General features: G+C 42.0%; 1 protein-coding gene across 1 annotated transcript in view; it reads left to right on the forward strand.

The window, feature by feature from the left end:
• The window catches only part of LOC133513695 (fibroblast growth factor receptor-like 1), a 38,632-nt gene that overhangs the window by 12,906 nt on the left and 12,751 nt on the right, over positions 1-12,975 (forward strand). Inside the window, exon 3 of the mRNA XM_061844688.1 lies at positions 11,343-11,615. Coding sequence (XP_061700672.1) covers positions 11,343-11,615 — 273 coding nt within the window. The remainder of the gene's footprint in view (positions 1-11,342; positions 11,616-12,975) is intronic.

The following is a 12,975-nucleotide window of genomic DNA, read 5'->3' on the forward strand; positions in this document are numbered from 1 at the left end:
CTTGGCACTCGTGTCCTCCATTTTTACTCTATCAGCTTATTTTCATGATTCATGCATCTGTTTAAAGCCATTCAGTCATGGATGGTTACTTGAAGAGATGAGCATTTGATTATGTTTACAGTGACGCATCTGTTCTGGTCATCAACTGCCTGTTTTGTTACAGGCCACAGGCACTACATGGCAAAGAGTCTTTTTTTTTTTTTTTTTTTTTGTTTCTGCTTGACCAAGTAAAGTCCATCAAATGATGCTTGAATTAATATGTAGTTGAGCCACCCTCACCTTATCTCAAACCCATTAATAAGTACCTTTGGGAAGAATTAGGACAGAGATTGTGAGCCAGGCCCTTGAATCTTCCCTTGAGGCTGGAAGATCTATGAGCTGTGAAAGGGATGACATTATTTTCCAGATTTAAATAGTCTAACATTGAGTTGATAAATGTGGTCAAAACATTGAGCACATGTTTTTGCAATCATGAACTAAGCTTCTGTGTGCAAAGGCAAAAACGGCAGTCTTGTTGATGTTGTTTAGATACAGTTTAATATTCTCCAGTACATCACAAGGTTCCACTGGGTCAGTTAAAATGAGCAAATGTGACTTCCAACTCTACTACTTTTATACTCAGTTTATGTTGACTTCCATTCATATCACAACAGAACTGATTTCCATTGAACTGTCTAAACTTCAACGGTTTGGTAACCCAACAACTCTCAACAGAACCTAACCTGTCAAGGTACATATTGTCTTGATTTCAAGGTAAACAAAAACACAGGCCCAAAACATAGAAACTGCTTGTCGAGCGCTAATTACCATTACTGCATCGCCTTACAAATTATTGTATGGTTTCGTGTACCCATTTGCAAAGGTATTACTAATGCTAAGCAAAGAGGGGAAAAAAAAAACCTAAAACAAACAACATTTTTGAATGTTAAAAGTAGTAATATAGCCAAATGTTGAGGATCCACTAACATGATAATAGTCTCTTCCTTAGTCCTTGCTAGAGTTCTACACAACCGTCCAGTTTGTCACACAGACAGTCTAACCAAAGCAGATTGTCTGTCCTTGATAGATGTAACAATTACAAACCGCTTCCATCAATTGTCCTTGCTGCTTATCCTGTGCAGGGTCAGGGCATGGGCTGGAGCCTTTCCTAGCTGGTTATAAGCAGTAACTCCCAAATATCGTCATAGGCATCAACCCAGACTCGAGAAACATTGCATGTTGCGGACAGTTGATGGATAAAGAGGTGAATAGAGGGCAGTGCACTTTGGTTCATCTGAGTGGTAAGGTGAACTGGGAAAAAATTTGTCACCGTGAAAGGGTGAGCAGTACACGCTAATGACTGGCTCAACAGCAACCACGATGATGGATTGATTCCACACAATATTCCTGGGTTGTGAGGAGATCCTAGTGCTGTCAATGAGAGCTTTGCTGGTCCAGTAGTGTCTTCACCCTATTCTGAATCTCACTGTGCTGACCCACGCTAGGACTCGGATTTGCCTATCAAGGTTTCTCCACCATTATGTTGTTCGGCTTACCCTTAGCTTCTAAACTGGGAGACGAGCTGATAGGTATCTCAAGAGCATAGTGCTATCGCTCCATTATCACGCAGAGGTGGCCATCAAAATAAACACTGATAACGGAATGTCTGCCCACTGTCTGGCGTCGCTTCAGACCAGAGTGACAGTGATGAAACTTTGCGGAACATCTGCAGCTTATTGTGCGCCTCCATACTGTACCCCCGACTGTGACGAAAGTGCTGATGAAAAGTCTGCTTTGCTTGTGGACTGCGGCAAAAGATTGGAGAAGAAGGGAGTGGCAGGATGCACCTCGCTGTTAATGGGCCTCTTAAAATGAGGAGCCTTCTGTACTACCTTCTGTAGTTTGGAAGAAAGAGATGGCAGAAATGACCAGATTTTTTTGCAACACCTTTAAAGAATGTAAAAAAAAAACAAATCTCTCTTATAGAATGATATGGTTTTTAATGTCATCCTTCACCTGCATTCAGAATTGCTTGGCCTATATACAGTAGATGTCTCCACTCAAACTAATGGAAATGGCAACTCAAGACCTGATATCAATTAAACGTTTTTTTCAAACGGTCATCGTTTTATTTGTGATGTAACAAGAAAGTGGACTGCACCTTTACAGTTAATCTCTTCTGTATCAGTGGTCCAGTTACATTTGAGTGAAATGATAAAATACCTCAACTGCAAATGCAATCCTTTTGTGAAAACTGTTAAATGAAAAACCAAAAAGGAATACACTCCATCACATACTGAGTGTTTAATTTCAAAACTATTGCAGGGTATATTCTGGCCTGATGATTGCAACTCTGATGTATATATTTTTCCGTTTAATTCTCTAGGATTAAGTGGCTGCATCTGCACTTTTAGTCCTTAATTCTCGTAATCTTAAATGTTTAAAATGTGTTTTGAGACATACAATGCTACAAACATCAGCATTCACACAATGTCCCACTCCAAGGGGTCCATACATCACCAGACGGTCATAAACAGGTGCTTGCCGGTACCCTGCTCTGGGCTACACAGAGAAAGTGGACTGTTTGGGGAGGGTCATGTGGCTGAGCCCGGGTCCACGATCTGGGTGTGAGATTGTTGAGATTCCTCCTTACCGCAGCCTCGGCCCACCTAATCCTCTTTCACTCCCCCATGCGACCCTCCTCTTCCTATGAGCGGTGTTAAAGGAGACCTCTCTGCCATCTTAGCTCCTGCGCCTCTCTAGAGCTGTCCCTCTTTGGCTTCTAGTTGATTTAGCCACCCCCCACACCCGACCTCACCGCCGGGACCACTCGTCCACCCTTCAGTCTGTGTTTGTCACTCAATCTGGCCTTTCTCTCCATTCCCAGACTCCCCCCCCCCCCCCCCCGCTTCTACCCAGATAAGTGGCCCAAAGCACACACTCAGTCCTGGTGTGCGCGCCAGTCCTCAGCCTAATGGAGTGAGATAAAGCCAGCCGAGTGCCACTCATTGTGACTTCTTTGTGACAGCGCACGACTGGCCAAAGGCAGACCTGTATTATGAAGTTAGGCCACTCTATTACTGGGATTGTATTTCAGAGTTACCACCAATATTTGAAAGGTCCAGTATTTCGGCTACTTAGACCTCCATTAAGTGACTCAATTAAAAGTGTCAATTTACTTTTTAAAAAAAAAACACCTTCGTTTTGTCGTGCTCATGTCTAGAAAAGCCCCCTCTGACAGCTACTTCTGTTTGACCCAGTTTTCTATCCACTTTTCACCCACTTTGTCCATATTTGGCCGGTGATTGGATTGCTGCCGTGTCGAAGACTCTCATGTCAGAGCTCGTGTTTATGTCGTCGGCACTTACTCTGGAGTGCAGAGATAGGCGAAGATTTTCACTAGTGATGTAGATAAGCTTGAAAAATTCGAACGACTTTATTTCAGGCCTCTCAGCGGAAAAAAACATGTAGGAGTCAGGAATATGACGACGATGTTACTTCCAACGAGACAATAATGCATCCCAAATACGAGAAAAAGTTGGTTTGGCAAAATATGTCCATTTTGAGAAAAATAATTGCTAGGAACCTCTTCAGTTTATTTTTGAGATACCAAAAATGAACATGATGATAGCAAGATAGATATTTTGAACAATTTGTCCGTCTGTTGTCATTTCCATTTATTTGTCATTCATATGTGACATTCTGCCCTTATAGCAAATGAGCTTCCCATATCAAATCCATTTAAAATCTGACTTGCAGAACAAGAGTACACGTACAAATTAAACTTGCTTACTTTGTTGTTGGTCACTACAAAGTTTTTGCAGTACACATATTATAATAGATAAAAAAATAGTTTTTGATTAGCATGAAATATAAACATGGCTCATTGTTATTATTTTATCACATTTGACTGTCACAGTGTATCAGTACATATATGACAAATTAATTTTAATGGAAGAAAATGCCCCCAAAAATAAAGAAGGAAGGGAACAAACATTTTCAGATTTGTATAAATACTGTAATCCATTTCTCTGGTTAATTCAGATCTTAAAATGAATCTCTTTTATAAAATTGTATTCTCATGTAAGGTCTTTAAGACATTGAAAAAGATGGGTACCCATCTCAATATAAACATCCAGTGAAAAAGAGCACTGCAAACGTAAGATGAAAGACCTCCTTTAATTCAAGTTTAGGAATTTCCAGAAAGGACTCGATACTTCCCAGACAGAAAAACTGCTTATGGAACCTTTAAACTGCATTGAAAGAGGCCTTTCATATAATCAAAGTGCTCCTATGTTCGAGTTGTGAACATTTTGAATGGTGGACGAGGTTTTCAAGTTTTCAAGAGGCTCCTTTTCCCTGAGATTACTGTATATGGTGTTTTGGGTAGCACCTCTGTTCGTTTCCACAGACAAAACTTTAGACGTGTTGGCATGATGTAAACAGAGTTGGTCTTTGTTGAAACAGTGTGGGGACCCCAACACGATAAAGCCCTTTATATCTACTTGATTTATTGTGGGTGGAGCGTGGATTTGTGCTGGCTCGTAACTTCAGACGACAGTAGTGCTCGCTCACTGCGTTTGCAAAAACACACGCACACACAAATTCGAGGGTCCACCGACTGAAGGCAGCCTGGGCCAGGAGACGGCCGTCAAGTTTAATGAAATATAGCAGCTTAGAGTTCAAAGGCGCCGCAGTAGGCCCTGTTTTGGGGAGGCCACGTGATGGAGATGTTTCCAGAAGCTTTATGACGCCAGTCATTTCTGCTTTCTTTATTTTCTTTTGATGGCGTCTGCAGGGGCTGCCTGTTGTTGTCGAGGAAGGTCGACTGAGAACAAGAGTTCGATGTTATTCCAGTGGTTCCGCTTTTATCAGGGAGCTTCTCCTTGCGGCTTTCTCTGGTTCCTGCTCTCTCCTGCTGTTCCTCAAGTCACCCAATCGCTCTGCCGCCACCATTCCCACCACGGATGCTGTTGCTATTCAGCCCACATAAAGGATGGTGTGCCGAAGAAAGAGCCATTGTCCCTTTGCCCGCTCTTATCTATTGATTGGAAAGCAAAGTCAGGGTGAATAATAGGTACTGATTACCTTGCCAGAATACTTGGTCTTTACATCGGTGAAGAAAAGGCAGGATTCTTAGCGCCTCCCAGCCGTCTCACTGCTGTCAGAAGAGCCTCCAATGCCACCTTGATCCCGCCATCGCCTCCCATCGTTCCCCGTCTCACTTTTTTTTTAATGCTGTTTTGTATCTGCGCTTGTGAAATGTATCGCCAGCTCCTCACAAAAACCTGTGGCCTTTCACACACTCCCCAGGCTGCAGCCGTCTCCTTGCCTTTTCGCCTTGACCCAGTCTCGCCACTGAAGTTACCGCCCGTGGATTTGGTTTCTAGCTCGTGTTGCTCTCTCTCAACTTTCTGTTCCCCGTTGCATTTTCTTGATGTCTATTACACAATTGAGCCTGAGGTTCTCGGGGATGCTAAATGGAAAAGAGCCCTGAAAGCGCAGCCTCCATTAGACTGGTCTCCTCTGTGATGTCTGTCCACATTTGTACGCTCTGTTGGCCGAACATAGAGATGCTGAGGAAGAGGAAGCAGTATACTTTTTATCTCTCAGAATTTTAACCTTAAAGTAAATACAATGGTGCCTCAACTTGAGATTTTTCTCGTTGGACACGAACTTCAGATACGGCACTGCTGAAGTGAGGGCTAGAACCGCAGTCGCCGATGCACTTTCAGCCATTTATTGGAATAACATTCAAATACCAAAAACACTTTCTAAGAGCCACAATTAGGCCAAAACTCACATCCACATGCTCACACGCTGTCATCCATGTTTCTTATGTCATTCAGTTGGCTACATGATGTCCCAAAGTACATTAATTGCACTTTTTCTTTTATTTGTGTTGTATATTATGTATTTAATATATCCATCCATTTTCTTTGCCGCTTATCCTCATGAGGGTTACAGGGAGTGCTGGAGCCTAGCCGAGCTGTCAACGGGCAGGCGGCAGGGTACACCCTGAACTGGTTGCCAGCCAATCGCAGGGCATATGGAAACAGACAACAACCGCACTAACAATCACACCTTCGGGCAATTTAGTTTTTGGGATGTGGGAGGCAACCAGAGTGCCCGGAGAAAACCCTTGCAGACAAGAGGAGAGCGTGCAAACTCGTGACATGGTATAAATAAATATTAATATAATGACAGGTAATGAAACAATGCCTTTTTTAGGCTTTACATGATCATGAATTTTGGGGCCAATCAGCGAGTTTAGAAAAATGATAACCGATGACCCATCTGATCGCAAGATGGAGCAATGAGTCTATTTAAATGACCTGTTCATTTAAATATACCTGTGCACTTAATTTTTAAAAAATATATATTGACAAAAAACAATGTATCTTTGTTCAACTATTTATGTCAGTGACAGAGAGAACAAATTAATGGTCAGTCAGTACATATAGCAATTAATGTATTTACTTTTTTGTTGGTTTTTGGTTAAAAAAAAGAATTGCGAGTGAATCAGTTAAGGAATCATAGTTTTATGAGACTTGAGAGCCTTATCTTTTTGTTTGAGCTTCAAATCGTACAACTTGAGAAGCCTTTGACATTGGAGGTTCCACTGTACTTCATGTTAAGGACACGCTCGCACATACTGTAGCAGCATTTATCATCGAAATGAATCACCGCGGTCAGGCTGTGCACAAAAAGACCTTAAATGCACAACAAATTCCTGCAGTTGGCTGCAGATTAAGGAGCAAATCCTTTTTTACGAGAAGATGTTTACAGATGTTGTTTGAGTAACCACGTCCTGGACTGGGAAAGCAGTTTTGCAAGTATTATTCAAATGTTGAAGTTCCAGGTGTTCGTTATTAAAATGGCTGTCAGCGGCCAAGCCCATCCTTTATTGACATGTTTGTAGTGATTAGAATAACAATTTGCGTGTGTGTGTTGGGGCGGCAGCATCTGCACATCATTACAGATCCTCAGGTGTTCCTAACTTTCATGTTACTCACTTCTCTGTAATCCTTACTTTTTCCGCTCTTTTATTCGCATTTCCTAACACATTTCCCACGACATACGCCCAGACTTCCAATTTCGGCGTGTCATGAGCTTACTATAACTCTATATTTAGTTTGTCACAAGAATGCAACTTATTGAACGTGGCCCGTTCTCTTAAAATAATCCATCACCAAACTGAGGAAAGACAAACAGAGCTAATTCTGTGAGTCGCCAGGCCTCCTCCTCCTCCTCCTTCTCTTCCTGCACTATGAAAGATTCCATTCACACATGAAGCCCGACTATATTAAGGCGCTCCATACCAGCGCCGCGAGACGGGGAAACCCATATGGTCGCGTGTATCGTTTTCTGTAGAGAGCGGCCAGCAACTCTAACAATTTGAGTAAGCAGCCAGTTTGACATGAAGCTGGCATGTTGTCATTCATCACTACCTCGGCGCATAGTTGGCCATGTGCTCAGGACGCAGCCTCGTGACACTTGAGGCGAGTGCGACTCCAGTTGATTTTTTTTAAGCAGACTACAGCGATTAAATATTGCTTTCGGGTGTCTTTCAATCCCGCCGATAAAGAAATTATTCCATTTTGCATAGAGACAACCTCTGTGGGTTCGGCGCTTTGAACTTCAAGGTTAAGCGAACCTGTCCTTGAGAGGGAGGAGGTGGAGGAAAGACCCTGCTGAAGAAAGGATAGCGGTCATGCACACAAGCGCAAATACTTATTACGTGATGCAGACCACGTCCTTGATTTCGGCACCTCTCTGTGCCTTGTTTTTCAGAAGGGAGTTCAAAAGATTTTTCTTTTTTTTCTTTTCTTTTTTAAGAGCAGAGATTTGAGGGAGGAAATAATTTGTTGCACATTCCAAACACAAGCCAAAAACTTTTTGAGCATTAGTCTCATTTATAAACGTCTGGAGCCAGAGGGGTCCTAAATAACATTCCATATCATTTACCATATCTTTGCCACGGTAAGGATGACAGTGATGAAAGACAGTAAATGAAAGTGGAAACACATGTTAAAGGAATATTACAGTAAACGCAATGTATCATTGAGGATTAGATGCCAGATTTGTGTTGGGCGATTTCAGTGTAGCGTTGGTTAAACTCTCCGATCCGAGTATATATTTCAGTGTTCCCGCCAAGGTTGTACATAATCCACGCTGGGAAGTTGGTTGACCTCTGATTTTCTGGATTTGTAAGCAGTATATCCCATAAAAAAAAAATCACGCATCCGCACATGTACTCTACTGCATAATCTCATTGGGATTGTGGTTGAGCTGGACCCTATCCCAGCTGACTGGGTGAGTTGTAGTGTACATATACAAACGTATACAAACAACCATTAACACTTACACTCACACGTGCGGGCAATATATGAACTTAAAATGCTTGTTTTTGGATTGTGAGAGGAAGCCAGAGTACCCGGACAAAAACCACGCAAGTATGGAGCGAAGCAGGCTCATGTTCATGCTTTAATGCTCATGAAGGCTGGAGCCAAAATGCAAACCCCAAACCTCAGAACTGCATGGCAGACATGCTGATCGCTTTATCAACATGGCCAAATTCCACATTTTCCAGACATATGCTTTGATTAGACTTGGAACAATGATCAGTCAATGTATTTTGGTGCATAAATCAGAACCTTTTGCGCTTTCACTCCCTCTCATTAATCTAAAAGACATACAGGATTTAGTGGAGTGCTGGCGTGAGAAAACTGAGGACAATTTGTCTAAAATTTGGAAAGAACTGTGTGTTATTATATAAACGTCTGCCTCGTCGTCATAGTATGAACTCATGAACCGAACGAGATCGGGTCACCAACGCCGTGACCCGACACAGCAGTGCGCCTATTCAGCTGCGGTAGAAGAGGGGTGAGATATGGGCCACCTGACAACAGCCAAAAAGACTGTGGTTATGGTCTCTTCACAGACATAAACACTGACACTTCCAATTTCCTGTACACCAGCGCGATACAACGCATGGCTGCAAACGAACATACTTTTCAACTTAGTGGATATACAGTATGTGAACGTGAGACACTGATACAAAAAAAGAAGAAATCTTTGATCAATATTGTTTTGCTGCCCAGATGTTGTAAATGTAGCTCCCATCCATCTGTCGGCAATCCGACGGATGAAACAACCAGATGGAGTTACCTGGCTCACCTCCCCCTTTTTTTGCAGCCCCATCAATAATGTTCTTATTTACCATTATGTGTGAAATGCACCGGAGGAATGTGACTGTGTGTGTTTGTTTGAGCGTGTGCGCACGCATCAGGAGAAGCCATGTGTACTTACCCTCCCCATTGTTTTTACTGCAACCAGAGCAGGCCATTTGTTCAGAGGCCCAGACTCGCGATAGGGTTTTGTTGCATTTGATTGGCCGTCTGCTCCTCTCAGTGTTTCGGGGTTTTGTTTAGCTTTCAGGCGGGGTGGGTCTGTGGGGATTGGGGCTTGCTTGGTGCCCGGTGTTGTGCGAGCAGCAGTGCAGGCCTCCCAACACCATCATGGGGCGTTTCAGCCCGCTTGACTACACCAGATCTGAGGGAGCAGACCCCAGCCAATTAAAAGCCGCCGCTGTCCGCCGAAGTGCGACCCGCCCGGTGCACCCCACCGCCACATCCCGTTTACAGCTTTGATCTCTTGCACGCTACACAAAAAGTCGAGCCAGAACACGTTACCCTCTGTGCAGGCTGTGGACGACCGGGCCTGTCCAATTATTACAATCTGGTTTCAGCATTTCTGGGTAATCAGACAAGAAAATGACAAATTACCTCGCTCTCATTCAATCTGCCCCTGACCAAGATGTTGTTTTATTCCATTTGTTCAGGCCATACTTTAACAATGAGCTCTTGTAGTCAAGGGAATCTGTCAAACTGAGGGGGCTTTTCACTTTAGAAAATAAATGTCATTAATTGAAGGGTGTCCTGTTGATTTTCCAAAATGAAGACCGTTATTATCCTTAAATGCATAATTGTTTAAGCTGTTGATCCAATTTCTTTTCTTTCCACAGGAACAAAAATAGTTTACTAAATGATACTAAGCTATCATTATTTTCTTTAGTGGTATATTTTGTGTAATGGTTGTTTGAAATGCCATTCAAAATGAATGTGTTTTGCCTGATCACTCATGTTTGTCATGAAAAATTCTGCCAAGGTAATGAAACGTACAAGCACAATTATCTGAGTATATAACAAAATGCCTGTAGAGTTATTATTGTTGGGATATTAGGTACAAAAGCATGTATCGAAATTGAACACAGGTGTGAATGTGAATCTGAATGTATGTTATATTTACAGTCTTTGTCATTGCGCAGTATTTGTCCATGTGTGCCTCGTGATGGACTGCCGACCCATTCATGGTCAAGTGTGCCTCTTGCCACCATTCCATTTTTAAAAATGTACACCTAAATAATAATTCAAGCATTCTTCCAGCAACCTGATGGTCAATTTAGTTTGTTCAGGATTATGTCACAACACAGCATGAACTTACTTCAAATTCACAAATGGACAATAAAAACAGAAACTATTGCACTTCTCATGGAAGATACATTGGTGATTAGCCTTTGAAGTTGATAATAGTGAGAAATGAAGTGAAACAGACAATGATTTTAGTCAATTCTTTTCCAGAATGAGGGATTTTAAAGAGGAGGATGCTATTCATGTGGCACAGCTGGAAGCAGGCGCATGTGCACATGGAGATAGGCCATGCTCAAATTGGAGGCCAGAACAAATAAGCAAAGAAATGAGGCAAATTCAAGTATAATTTTCATTTTGTGTATGAACGTGTACGTGAGCAGTGTAAATAAATGTTTTTCTTTGTGAAGAAAAGTTTTTTATTTTCGCTTATTTTAGTCTTCAGTATTCCAGATTGCTTAGTTTATGTTAAAAAAAAAGATCTATGCAGGGCCAGTAGGATCCCCCTAGATTCCCCTTTCAAATGTTTTTTGGGTCACTTTTTCATGCCTTTCGTGTTTGCATGTGTAATTATGGTGGGATGCGGGTGAGCCTCAGTGTGTGTGATGGCCGCGCGATTGACAGACCATTCGGCCACGCCTCCTGTCACCACACCCTCTTATTGGCTATCCTTATCCCGCTGTGCCAAGTTTCAAATAATAATAAAAATAAATTAGAGGCTTTATATGGGGGGTATTTTTCACTGTCAGGTGTTTTTTTTTCAAAATTGCAAAGTCTCCCTTTATGGTCGTGTGACATGAAAATGTTTATGATGCATATTTGAGCATGGTTTTTATGCTTCTTTTAAACCACATTTACATACATTTTTTTTAGAGCCAGCACTCAAGTATCACTTTCTATGTGTTGATGGTTGTGATATGTATGTATCGCCAGGACCGCCACGCTTGTCTGAGAAGGTCGTTCACCGACAGACGGTCCGCCTCGGCACTGCCATCAAGCTGCCTTGCCCAGTGGAAGGAGACCCGCCGCCACTCATCATGTGGACCAAAGATGGGCGCAACATCCACAGCGGCTGGATCCGTTTCCGTATCCTACGCATGGGCCTGAAGATCAAGGAGGTGGAGGCGGACGACACGGGGACATACATTTGTAAAGCCACTAACGGCTTTGGCAGCATCAACGTAAACTACACGCTCATCGTCATCGGTAAGTACAGTTGATTGCATAATGTGTTGTTTGTGTGTTTGTTTGTTTTAATGAACTTCAAGTGAGCAGGGTCTTATCCCATCTGATTTTGGACAAGAGATGCGGTACACCCTGGATCTGTCTCTAGTCAATCATAGGGCATTTATTGAGAGATGACTATTCACGCTCATTTTCACACCCAAGGAGTATTTCAGTCTTCTATTATTCTAATATACATAATTTTTTCAATTAAAACCCACATAAGGACTAAGAAAAAAATTCCAACTCCGCACAGGAAGGCCGAAGCCAAGATTTCAGCTGTAATTGGAGAAGTCCTAAAAACTGTGCTGTCCATCATGTAACATAACTGTACTTTATTAGTCGCATATATGAAAAGTACCATACCAAAATAGGAGGTCTTGTGAGGTCTGCTGACCCCTAATATGCTGACATCTCGTGATGTCACGCAAACTTCCGGGTTTTGTAAGCACATTGTCTTCTGTACATCCTAAATTTGTTCAACCACAGGCGTGTAAGACCATATGTCACTGTAAAGAGTTGAACATGAAGCATTAATATGGTGTAAACCATACATCTTGAACATTGCACGCAGGGTCCACAATTAACACTCGAACTTAACTACTCAAGGTATCTTAATTATCCCCGAGGACTGACTTTTTGTTCATTTCTATCTTGTAGGGTACCTCCAAAAATACGCGGGATGTCAGACTAGACCTTCCCTACACTTTAGAGCGAAAAGTGTTGTTATATTTTTCAGTATGTATTTTATTTGCTTCATAATTATGTTAATATCGTGTATGAGTTACAGTTTTAATTATTGACTATTGGGAGTATTGTTAACAAAAGCTATTAATAAAATGTTGAACTATTCTTTAGCTTCTTCAGTTTTCACTATTTTAAAAAAACCTTGACAACAGTATTACAAATTGTGATAATTAAGATCGAATGATATGAAAAATAAATCCAGATTTTTATTTTTTGTTTTTGCTACAAGATCAAACAGCCATACAATGACGCCATAAAAGAGATTTTACAGCACAAGCTCAAATTATATTATTTTTTCGCTAGATTGTGCAGCCTTAATACGGGTTGGTTAAAAAAAAAATGCTTGGCCAGTATATATTTTTTTCTCTTTCTTTTCATCATCTAAGACCCCCCCCCCCCTTCCCCAAGCCCCACAGAGGTGAAGGTCGAGAGCAAATGGATATACAGAGGTTTAGTTGTGAATCCTTTCCCGGTTGAGCGTGTTCCAGCCGCTACCTCTCTGCGCGCAAAGTCAACAGCGGCACGGCATATTCTTTCATACTAGATCATCCTTGATTAATCAAATGGATCTGGAGCGCTTCCTCCTCCGTAGGCT

This window comes from Syngnathoides biaculeatus, chromosome 15, assembly GCF_019802595.1.
Source record: "Syngnathoides biaculeatus isolate LvHL_M chromosome 15, ASM1980259v1, whole genome shotgun sequence".
NCBI lineage: Eukaryota > Metazoa > Chordata > Actinopteri > Syngnathiformes > Syngnathidae > Syngnathoides > Syngnathoides biaculeatus.